The sequence below is a fragment of the Nematolebias whitei genome, chromosome 16, assembly GCF_014905685.2.
Source record: "Nematolebias whitei isolate Nwh7 chromosome 16, NemWhi1, whole genome shotgun sequence".
Lineage (NCBI taxonomy): Eukaryota > Metazoa > Chordata > Actinopteri > Cyprinodontiformes > Rivulidae > Nematolebias > Nematolebias whitei.
Window position 1 is genome coordinate 15,437,395 of NC_056513.1, and position 12,127 is coordinate 15,449,521.

General features: G+C 40.2%; 1 protein-coding gene across 1 annotated transcript in view; it reads right to left on the minus strand.

The window, feature by feature from the left end:
• chtf18 (CTF18, chromosome transmission fidelity factor 18 homolog (S. cerevisiae)) overlaps positions 1–12,127 on the minus strand; it is a 20,093-nt gene extending 7,966 nt beyond the window's left edge. Inside the window, exons 1-18 of the mRNA XM_037690304.1 lie at positions 12,037–12,127; positions 10,917–11,006; positions 9,164–9,314; positions 8,593–8,785; positions 8,344–8,436; positions 6,437–6,489; positions 6,225–6,357; positions 4,632–4,856; positions 4,456–4,553; positions 4,255–4,378; positions 2,939–3,078; positions 2,755–2,848; positions 2,580–2,678; positions 2,370–2,500; positions 1,762–1,876; positions 1,410–1,634; positions 1,090–1,239; positions 54–184 (exon numbers count right to left, since the gene is read on the minus strand). Coding sequence (XP_037546232.1) covers positions 54–184; positions 1,090–1,239; positions 1,410–1,634; positions 1,762–1,876; positions 2,370–2,500; positions 2,580–2,678; positions 2,755–2,848; positions 2,939–3,078; positions 4,255–4,378; positions 4,456–4,553; positions 4,632–4,856; positions 6,225–6,357; positions 6,437–6,489; positions 8,344–8,436; positions 8,593–8,785; positions 9,164–9,314; positions 10,917–11,006; positions 12,037–12,127 — 2,336 coding nt within the window. The remainder of the gene's footprint in view (positions 1–53; positions 185–1,089; positions 1,240–1,409; positions 1,635–1,761; positions 1,877–2,369; positions 2,501–2,579; positions 2,679–2,754; positions 2,849–2,938; positions 3,079–4,254; positions 4,379–4,455; positions 4,554–4,631; positions 4,857–6,224; positions 6,358–6,436; positions 6,490–8,343; positions 8,437–8,592; positions 8,786–9,163; positions 9,315–10,916; positions 11,007–12,036) is intronic.

Sequence of the window (12,127 nt, forward strand, 5' to 3'; positions counted from 1 at the left end):
TGTGTGTGTGTGTGTGTGTGTGTGTGTGTGTGTGTGTGTGTGTGTGTACTCACGGCTCAAGCACGTATGTGTACTGCCCTTCAGGTGTGCGGTCCTGTCTATATGAGAGGTTGTAGGCCAGCATGGTGTCGATCAGCTCGTGCATTTGCTCCTTCTCTCTGCTGCTGAACAGCTGCGGGTTCACCTGCAGGAAATACACAAAACACGAGCGCCACAAACTGAAGCAGGGACCAGAAACCAGGGATGGAAGAGCCAGACGTCTACACAGACTTACAATATATGCTTTCAAAGAAGTAAGCGTTTAAGTATGTTAGAAAGCAAGTACGTACGTATGTTAATAAGTAAGTATGTAAGTAAATAAGCAAGTACGTACGTAAGTAAGTACGTACGTAAATAAGTAAGTACCGGTACATAAGTAAGTAAGTAAGCACGTAAGTAAGTATGTTAATAAGCAAGTATGCTAGCACGTAAGTAAGCAAGTATGTAAATACGTAAGTATGTACAGAAGTAAATACGCAAGTAAGTAAGTACGTTAATAAGTAGGTACATAAGTAAGCATGCAAATACGTAAGTAAGTACGTTAGTAAGTAAGTACGTAAGTAAGGATGTAAGTATGTAAGTAAGTACGTAAGTAAGGATGTAAGTATGTAAGTAAGTATGTAAGTAAGTAAGTTAGTAAGTAAGTAAGTACGTAAGTATGTAAGTAAGTAAGTTAGTAAGTAAGTACGCAATAAGCACCAGTGCATAAGTAAGTAAGTATGTAAGTAAGTAAGTACGTATGTGCGTAAGTAAATACATAAGTAAGTATGTAAGTAAGTATGTACATAAGTAAGTATGCAAGTACGTTAGTAAGTAAGTACGTAAGTAAATAAGTACCGGTACATAAGTAAGTAAGTATGTACGTACATACGTAAATAAAAAACATAAGTAAGTATGTAAGTAATTGTAAGTACGTACATAAGAAGTATGTAAGTACGTAAGCAAGTACGTTAGTAAGTAAGTACGTAAGTATGTAAGTAAGTACGTACGTAAGTATGTAAGTACGAAAGTAAGTACATAAGTGAGTAAGTAAATAAATAAACAGCATACAGGCCGTAGTTTGGGACAGATGATGTTGAGGAGCAGAGTGAGAATATCGAGGGTCAGGCTGAGGCGGCTGATTCTCTCTTGGATGCTTGCTGGGATTTCAGCCAACATGGTGGACATAGCATTCCTGCAGCTGAGGAGACGGGACGAAGCCTGGAGAAGACACATGTCAGGTAGAGACTTAAGTTTCTGACATTGCTTTGGCTAAAAATACACAAAGTTTGCAGGTAATATTTGCTCCCTTTGCAACATGAGCTGATGTTCATTTATTTATTTGTTATGAATCACTTCCTGTGACTCCACTCTGGTTGTTGTATTAGTACCTCCTGTTGGCTGTGGGGATAACTGATGCGTGGCACATTTGTGTGAGCAAACAGGAAGTGAAATGCGACGGACAGGAAGGGCAGGTATCTCATCAGAGAGAAGTTCTGTCCGTGCATAATCACTTGGTTCAGCCTGTCAGAGAACCCGAGCCAATCCAGAGCCTCGCATACGCTGTGCAGGTTGGGATCTCTCACCCGCATGGACAAATAATTATCATACAGACCCTGAGGAAAAACAGGCAACGCATCAACAAAAGAGAAATACTGTTGGTTTAACTCGTTGATTCTATCAAACTGTTGATCAAAACTTGTTTCGGTGCAGAGACCGAAGAAAAGCAGTTGAGTTTATTACCTGAGACACCTTTTCATATTCGCCACTGGATGAAGCGAGGTGTAAAACGTGCTGAAACCTTTCAGCTCCACTTCCTGAACCGGGCGCCTCTTCAAAGCCCTCACTGATACGTTTCCTGAAACAAAACAAATCAGCAACGAGCTCCTGAGAAAAGGGGAGCCTAAAAAACCAGAGAAGTGTGGATGACACGTCAGATTTGAAACTGAAAACGTGATTTTGTCTCTAGTTGATCTCAACACATCTGATACATGTGTTGGTTCCTTTTATTTGATAAAATATTAAATATTTTGTAAAGGTTTTTAAATATACTGTAGTTCTTTTAGGTAATTATAGTTCAATTAAAAATTCATATTGACCATTAAATAAAAATTACATCAGTTATTGACCATAGAAATCACATAGCTGGATGTTCACACACAGTAAGTATACAGTGTGTATGAGGAGCCTAAAGATCAAGTCAGTCAGAAATCTGATTAAACTAAACTTCAGTATGAGAACTAAATGGCAAAACCAATTGTTTTCTGCAAAAGCTGTTAGATTTCTAAATTTATTAAGTGGAAAAGTAACACCTGCTTCTTCTTTCTGAATGCAGAACTGATAAAACAAACCTTTTAATTCGAGGTAACTGGAAGATCTCCTGCCACAAATGGAAGAAGCCTTTATTCTGGTCCTTCTGTCCAACTGAGATATTCTGGACAGTTCTGGTGTCCAGTTGCTTGAGGCCGCGGCCGTGGAGGAACTGCGCAACCACAAACAAAACTTATAGTTTATTTACTACAAATGCAACAGACAGCTTCCTTCACGATGCCGGCACGCACTTGCAGCGTGTTGATGCAGGAGCGAATGTCGTTGTCCGTTTTCTCGCACAGCGACATCAGAGCGCCGATGTCTGCTTTGAGCCCCTGCCGCTGTGAGATCTGAAAACAAAAGCTCTGCTCAGAAACTCAATGATCTGCGTGTTCTCATTGCGAGTGTGTGTGTGTGTGCACTGACCTCCGCGAGTCTCTGAGTGAGACGGGAAGGCTGAGTTTGAGGGAAAGCCAGTAGAAAGGCCTGCTGCCTGAGAGGTCTGAGAGCTGGAACGTAACTAAAGGAAAACGGAGGCAACGTGAAAATCTGAAAACCAACATTAAAAGTCTTCAGTTTGATGCTGCTCATAAAAGTCGGTGTCTCATACAGGTCGTTGCAGATGCAGATGATTGGTCGAAGCAAGATGGGCTCCTTCTTCTTTTTCTTCTTCGTCGTCGCCTCTGTTATGGCCTCTCCGCCATGTCCGTCTTTTCTGTTCAAAACCGCTAACAGGATGTTGATGGCAGCCTGCAGAGGAAAGGAGAGCGAAACATTTACAACTAAAAATGTATATTCCCACATTTTCCCAATAGAGCAATGTGCTCTCCAGGTTTACTTGTGGTTTCTAGAGTTTCCAAAAGCAAAATGGGAGGAAGATCTTTCAGTTCTCAGGCTCCTCTCTTGTGGAACCAACTTCCAGTTTCTGACCGTGAGGCTGACACATTGTCCAGTTTTAAGATTAGGCTTACATCTTTCCTTTCTGATAAATCCTATAGTTAGGATTGGCTTGTGTTTCCTGACCTATCCCTTATCCTATGCTGCTATAAGCTTTGACTACTAGAGAACAAACTGACCTCATTTCATCAAATTAATAGTTACAAATGAATTGTTTGTATTTGTAATTATTAATATAATCCTAACGTGTTTTTTTTTTTCTTTCCTCCTAGTGAGGGACCTGCTCGCCTCCATTCTTGACCTGCCATTGTGTATCTGTTCCTCTTTCCTGCTCCTCTCAAACCCAGCCGGTTGAAGGAGATGGACACTCATCCTGAGCCTGGTTCTGCTGGAGGTTCCTTCCTGTTGTGAGGAAGTTTTCCTTTCCACTGTTGCCTTTGTGCTTGCTCAGGATGGGAGACTGTGACAAATGAAGATTCAACACAATCTACTGGCTACGCTACGTTAGATAAATAACGTTATTGAGTTTTTATAAATATGAATGTTTCTGTTCAGTGCCCTGAGATGACTTCTGTTGTGACTTGGCGCTATATAAACCGAAATGAATTATATTCATCACTGCCACAAAAAGAGGCAGAACATAAGGCTTTGCTCGTGTCTGTGTGAATTTGTCTGTTACCAGTGAAAAATCTTTACATCACTGGATGTACATCTATAACTGAATATATTGTGGAGCCAAACCAATTCAACATGGCCGCCACAACTAATCAACATTAGTCCACACAAAAACGGCTATGACTCAGTGAATTTTACAGATGCTGAATTAAAATCTGACTTGCAACACGCACCCTAAGTGTGACATCTCGCATGAGAACGTGTTTAAAGTTGTTTTCAGAGTTTGACCAGAACAGCTACAACTCCATTATTTCTCAGTTTTACTCTAACTAAAAGAAACAAGAAACGTTTTATGGTGATATGCAAGGCCTTTAACAACTTGTTTTCTTGTTTAAAACATAGTCTTGACATTACCGCAGGCGCTCCATCGATCTCGTCTATAATGAGGCAGTTCGGCTTCTCGTTGGCTCCTAAAACGGACTTCATCTGCGTCGCTGTGTCGATGCGTTTCTGGAAGACCTCGGCGCTGCGATCATCACTGCAGAAACGGCATCAAATAACACGTCAGGACAGCGAATAAACTGAGCTGTGATGTTTTAACCCAAGTCGTCCAACCTGGCGTTGATTTCCACCACGTTGTACCCAGCATGCTTCGCTATGACGTGAGCCAGAGTTGTCTTCCCTAAACCAGGAGGACCGGACAACAGCACCACCTAAACAGACACAAGAAATAGTTATCTTTTAATCCGTTAAGCTCATTAAACCAAAGCTGATACAATAATCTGCTTTACCTTAAACTTGGGTCGTTTATATTGATCCAGTTCGGCCTCCAGAAGCTCCTCGGTTATCTCAATCTTACTCTTAAAGCGATTTGGGTTCTGATTTCCCTGATTGGGTTTGAAGGCGTTCTGACTGGCAGCCTGTCTGTCAGAGCGAGCAGGGCGGGACTTCCTCTCTCTGCCGAACACCACCGTGTCCCACAGCTTCAGCCACTTGAGCAAGCAGCGGTTTGTAAACTGCAGCAAAACGTTAAAGCACCAAATGTGTCTGTACAAGAGAGGAGGACTATGGGTTTGCAGTAATCCCTCGCTACTTCACGGTTCGACTTTTGTAGACTCGCTCTTTCGCCGTTTTTCCAACTAAGATTGTACACGTCAAAAAAAATGCATACATGATACACAGTTGTCAACTTTAATATTACTCGCATGACTGTGACAATACGGAATACAGTAAAAAAGTTAAATAAAAATACTTCGGACAGGCGCCGCCATTTTGTAGTTTTCTCTCAATAAGCCTGCACCGTATTGCCACTCAAAAGAACTACATTACCCAGAAGCCAACAGTGATTCCAGCTGCTGCTTTCTGCTGAAATGGAGGGAAATTTTTGATCTGATCCGAAAACGTTTGGTCCTTATTCATAGTGACTTGGCGCTCAGTGGATGCAGAGAGCTGTATGGAACCGACTGGGAAATGGATCAGAACTGAACTTCCAGCCTCATCAGTCAACCTGAGTGCTGCATGCCGGCTCATGAGGCCTATCGAGCGGGGAGGCGTTGCTTGGAGGTCCGGTGTTTTCTCCGGAAGCTCACCGGGACTTTGACTTTGTGTGGTTTTGTGCAGGTCTTGGTGCTCAACGGCTGCAGAGAGCCGATCAGAACCGGACCCGGGCTGATTAGTACTCATATAAAATTTTGCAGTAGCTACAGTGCAGTAACAAAAAAAAGCTTAAATCATGTCGGACCAGTTTCTTTAAGGGAGAAACTGGTCCAGATTCCATGAGTTAACCTTTTTCGTCATCTACCTGGATGACTGAGGCTACAAACCTTTCTACTGTGCAGTATATATACTTGACTTGACAGGAAGCCATGGCTGAGTGGTTAGAGCAGTAATCCTCCAATGCAAGAGTTGGGGGTTCAAATCCACCAGCAGTCACACACCGAAGTGTCCCTGGGCAAGACACTGAGCCCCTCATTGCCTCCAATGTGTGTCCCATCGGTGTTTGAATGTGATAAAGCTCTGATTCGTCTCTTTAGAATGATTTGTTCAATTATCTTTGTGCAGATCTAGCAGAGTGCTGTGTGAATGGATAAATGAGGCACAGATTGTAGTGTAAAGCGCTTTGAGTATGTTGAGAAGATAGAAAGGTGCTATATAAATACAGTCCATTTACTATATACAGTACGCATGTTGTTAAAATTACGCAGATTTAAGAGTTTAGAACATTGCAAGAGGTTTATAAACCCTTAAAATATGTATAAATACTAAAATAAATATAGTGTTCAGACTTCGCGGATTTTTACTTATTGTGGGGGGGTCCGGAACGCAACCCCCGCAATAAACGAGGGACTACTGAATGGCATTGTGCAGGAATAGATTTCACCTACATCATCACTGAGAAGCTCTGTGAAGTGGCGTGGAGAAAATCTGTCCACCCACAGTCGAGACGCCCGTCCCTCTGCGTCTTCAAGATCCTCATTTTCGTCATTTTCAGATGCAGCAAAGACGCCGTTCACGCTGCTGGAACGAGACGCTCAAACAGAAAAACTTCAAAAATGGAGCTTTACTACCTGCGCGTGCATGTGTGTGTGAGAGGTACCTGTCCAGCAGCTCTGTAAGACGCTGTGATTCCTCAACAACCTGCTGGTGGCGCTGCATGAATTCAGAATAAATCTTTAAGTGTCCTTACATTTAGACTTGATGCAGAGCTACAAATCAAGCTTCATGGTTTCTGATGAATCTGCTCAACACGCTCACTTCAGACCTGCCAACACCCCCGGGCCTCTGAACAGCTACACAATAACCAACAAGACACGTGTACTAAACCATAAATAAGTGTTTCTTTGTTTTTTATTAGATAAATAATCCACATATTTTATTTTTACCAGTCTTAAACCCAAGACTGATTAATTCATTAAATTAATTTAGCTTTTTTTAATCTTCCTTTCTCTCAGACAGATTTATTAAATTTACTAAAAAAGTGTTTAAGCTGATCGTCACAATTTAATTAAAAAGATCATCACTTTGTACATAATGATCTTTTTTCATGGTAATATTAAACTATACAAATTAAACCTCTGAGCTCATTCTTTCTGTCTGAAAAGTGTTTAAAATGTGAACAAATTATATGCAGTCTGTTTGAGGAATTAGCCGTAGCCCAGTACAGGATAAGTTACTGGGACCACAGCCAATCAAATCACTCACTTAAATGATGTGATGAGGCTGAAAGATGTGCAGCTGAGCACTTGAAAGCATCATAATGCTGCCTTCACAGCTCTCTGCATCAGTAGTTCATCTAATTACGGTATTTTTCGCTGTATAAGTCGCGTTTTTTTGCATAATTTGCATTCCCTGCGACTTATAGGCCGAAGCGACATATTTATGGATTTTTTTTCTGATATTATAAACCAATGTTTGGCTGAGATATGACCGTTTTCATTCATTCTGACTGAAAATATTGAGCACTATCATTTTCAGCTGCTAGATGGCGCTCAAGTAGTATGGCATGCCTTTGTATCATGTAGTCCATGTCCTGGATGACTGAGAATTTTCACCAGCTATTAATGACACAATCAGCTTGCCATAGAATAGTTTCTATCTTTGCTCGCTGCTTGGACTGACCGTCAAATCTGCTTCATTTTTGTTGCGCCGCCCTGGTGAAATGCAGCTAATTTGACCATTAAAGAGCATTTATTAAGTAAAAGTTCAACTGAGACACACCTTTACTATAATTAGGAGCAAACAAATAATTGTTTTAGGTGCTTATCTTGTTAAATTTCGAAGAAACGCACAGCAACTTGGCCCTCTGTGCGTTCCTACTGCCGCGTATCGGCTTTTGAAATGCAGCTGATTTGAGCATCAAAGTGAATTTATTAAGGAAAAGTTAGACTGGACACACCTTTACTATAATTTCGAGCAAACAAATTGTTTTTAAGTGTTAATCTTGTTAAATTCTTGTTAAAGTCCTCCCGTGCACGCTCCCGCAGCTGCCATTTGTCAGCCCATCGATTTTTGGCACAACACCGGACCACGTTTCCAGGTTGTCATTGGTGACGCATAACAGATGTAACTTATACTGCAAAGCGACATATTTATTGATTTTTCCACTTTATTAGACATATTGGGACTGATGCAACTTATACAGCGGAGCGACGTGTACGGCAAAACATACGGTAAATAGTTGTTGAAATGTTAAAGGCTGAAATTATAAGCGCAAATGGGTAGCTTGAAGCTAACAAAATTTAAATCATTAAGCTGCATTTTAATGTTCTCAAATTTAAATCTTATATTATTATTGCAATACTGTATTATTATTCTTAATCAAATAATTTCACATAATTAAGTTTAGCATTTATTATATTGTTGAACTTTTTCCTCCCAATATATGGCATTTATGTATAAAATACAAGGAGAATAAAGGCACAGCAGAATTTCTAATTTACCATAAGATATAAAACTTGCTTTTCATATCGTGGTATATTTTTTAAAGCTGCAGGAGTCACTCACCCGCTCTGCCTCTTGTTCTTTCAAAACTCTTAATGGCACTGCCAGGAGCCCCAGTGCACCGTACGAGTTTGGTGCAAGTCTGGAGTCCACGAGCTGCAGAAATATATAACAATCCAAAAAAAAAATCCTCTGATATAATCTGTACATTTACTGTAAAGACGTGTTTCTGTAAATTGGGGCGGTTTGAAGACGTTTACAGGAGAAAGACGTGCAAATTAAACATAAGGGAACAAGTGTGCAGCCTTTAACCTTCGTCTCCATCTCTTCTTTCTGTCTGAGGTAAACCCGATTCCCCGATGAATCTGTTACACTGATGTACTCTCCTTCCGAAGGAGGTCGCCTGAGAACGTGCAGGGATGATGGTGAAGCAGCTGTCAGGGGTCGACTGGGAGTCTCTGGGATCTCAGCTAAGCCACTGATATCCAGCACAGCAGGAGGAGACCTAAAACGCACAGCAAAAGCCCCTTCATAGACAAGCGTTCCCTTCCTGAACGACTAAGCTTCACATAATAAAATTATCTTGATCTATTATAAAACGTATACTAGGAGGAATATTATATTCTAAGCCACAAGACATCTGTGGAACTTTTAAGGATTTTATTAGGAAGCAGTTTGTGAGTAAAAGTCTGGCGTCAACTTAAAGTAAACAGAGCACAAGAACCACGTCTGCAAGTTAAAAGAGCATGACCTCTTGCACGGTCACTGCAAAGAAACAGTTAATACTTGTTTTCTGTAACAGTCTAAAGTGCACGGAGTCACATTATCAGACAGGCAAGCCTTCGGTTTTCCCAACGTTCAGCATACAGTACGTCTCTCCTACCTGAAGGTGTCCGAGGGCTCGTAGTGCTCAGGAGAGGATGGTGGTGTGATGCCATCATGCCGTGTTGGGACTTTACGCTCCCGACTTTCTGCAGCCTTAAAAAGCTGCTTTACCACACCGGCATCCTGCTTCTGCCGCTTCGCCTTTGGAGCTGAAAGCAGCAGTTGAAACTTTAACTAAAGTCAAATCTGAAAAAGCAGTTGTTGTTTACTTTAATGTCACCGAAAACAACTTTCACAATCCTCAGGTTATTTTCTCTACTTGACTCTGTTCTAGGTAACTTCTCAAGGATTCAAGGTTCTTTATTAATTATACACACCACATGTGGTACATGTGGTGGAATGAAATTGTGTACACAGGGTCCTAGTTACATCCAACAAAAGTATAAAATGTAAAAGAAAAACGGTAAAAAGATCTAAGATACAAAGAAAAACGTTAACTAAATACACTAAGCACTAATAGCATAAAAAACAATACACCGAACAGCAGCATGAACATGAGTCTGTGTGAGCAGATGTGCACGCATGAACACAGCAACAAGAAACAGATAAGCAGCAACATGAAACAGATCAGCAGCAACATGATGTGATTTTTCACAGTGATTATTCTGGTTAGAGATTCATGAGTCTAACAGCCTCAGGGTAGAAGCTGTTCCTCAGTCTAGTGGTTCTACACTTAATGCTCCTCAACCTCCTTCCTGAGGGGAGCAGGGCAAAAAAGTGTGTGCTGGGTGAGTGGGGTCCTTCATGATGCAGGTGTAGATGTTTGTGATGGTGGGGACAACATGTGACAAATTCCTATGTTTTACTTTTACCAACAAGTTACACAACATGAATCATCTACCTCCATCATTTCAGTTTTCCATTTGAAAATACTAAACAACATGAACAACTTGTCTAAATTATGTTTTTTAATCATTTTAAAGAAAGTGTTCAAAGTTGTTGGGTCTGACATTTTTGTGACTTTTAAAAGCAGTTTCAGCTCAGGTGTTGTTCAGTTCAGTAGTTGCTGAAGACAAATAACTTTCACTCATTTATTCGTTCCAATTGTAGTTCTAGTTAAAAACTGCAACTGCAGTCCTTTTCAACACCATTCTTGAAATGTGTCAGTCTGGGTTTAAATCTCATCACCGAACTGAAACGGCATTTTTTGATAGTTTTAAATTAACTTTGATCAGTAATGGAGTCTCAGCTGCTCCTGTGCTTTAAGACCCAACAGCTGACTCAAGCCCGTAAGCCTTGGAGAATCTGTTTCCTCTTCAGTGCCCTTTCATATGTGGAGTTCCCCAAGAATCTATTCTTGGAACCATTTTATTTTCCATCAACATGCTCGTCCTCTTGGGCTAGATCGTCGAAAAATTTAATATTTTAATTTCTGCACAGATGATACTCAAATTTACCTTCATTTAAATCAAAATCATTTTATTTATTTATTGTTGTTTTTTGACTAAAATATCTCCTAAACTGTGGACCTAGCTGCCGCTTCATATCAGACAGGCTTCAACTCTAAGTGTTTTTAAGTCTCTTAGCATCATTTTAATGGTTTCATCTTAAGTCTTGTCATATTTTTTATTTGCTTTTACCAGAAAAATCTTTGGTTATTTTTTTTATATATAATTTATTGTTTAGTGTGCTGCCATAAGCAGTTCCTATTAGTGTGCTTCATAGATAACTTATTTGATTGAAGGTACAAGTGTAAAAACAGCGATCAAGCGCAAGAGCCAAATAAACATGGAATTAAAAATAAAACTCACTGATGGGATGATCGTCCAACAGGTGCTCGATGTCAGCAATGTCGTCTCCTGAACCTTGTTTCTGACGCTTTGCAGGCTTTGACATTTCATCTGAAACAAATCTCAGTCACATTTTTACCACTTCAGGGAATAGTAACATGATTTATACACACTTGTTGAAAAAAGTACATAAACTCAAACTATTTTTAGACCTTCTATTAACCAATTTGTTCTTTTGTGCTATCAACTTATTGTCCCCAAAGCTTGATTATAAATGCATTACTTGACTGTTTTTACATAAACAGAAGATTACAGGAAACACACACATTTATACAAGTCCTAAATTTGACCAGACAAATAATTTAATTTCAAATAATCGATTTTGAAAACTGTCCAGTTGTTTAAATCTCTCTTTCATCTCAAATGCCAAATGTCTCTGCAGAGCCCAGAAGACAGAAATAAAGGGTTACATTGTAAACAATAAAATCAATTCAGTTTATTTATGTAGCGCCAAGTCACACCAGAAGTCATCTCAGGGCACTGAACAAAATCATTCATATATATAAACGTTAATCAAATTAATTATCTGAGGAACAGACTGCTTTGAGTTTAACTTCATCCATCTTGAGCAAGCATGAAGGCGACAGTGGAAAGGAAAAACTCCCTCATGAGGAAGAAACCTTGAGCAGAACCAGGCTCAGGACAAGTGGCCATCTGCTTCGACCAGCTGACAATAAGATTTGTAATATAAGATGGAGCTAGGTTGTTGAGGGCTTTGTAGGTTAGAAGTAAAATTTTGAATTATATTTTGAAATTGACAGGAAGCCAATGGAAATGCTTCAATCACAAAAGGTACAGTAATAAAAACAAGTATTATTGTCATAAGAGGTCAAATATTAAGTTTTTATCGGCTGTGCAAAGTTATTTATATACCGTACTCTAAGCATGCCTGCCAGAACTGGGTTCGCCTTTTAACTGCGCTCATAAAATGAACTCATTGACGAAAACGTTTAATTTGAAAGTTCACCACGCTGAGTGCATCACAAAAGGCTGAGCACCACAGAAAACAAACCCGGACTTCCATGTTAAACCTTAGTGGCAAACACTGAAAACAAACATGGAAGAGCTGGTTCCCACTCACCCTCCTCCATCTCAGCCAACACTTCGAGCTCGTCGGCGAACTGCTCGTCGAAGTGGTCCTCAATCCCGAATATCTCGTCGTATTCGTCCAT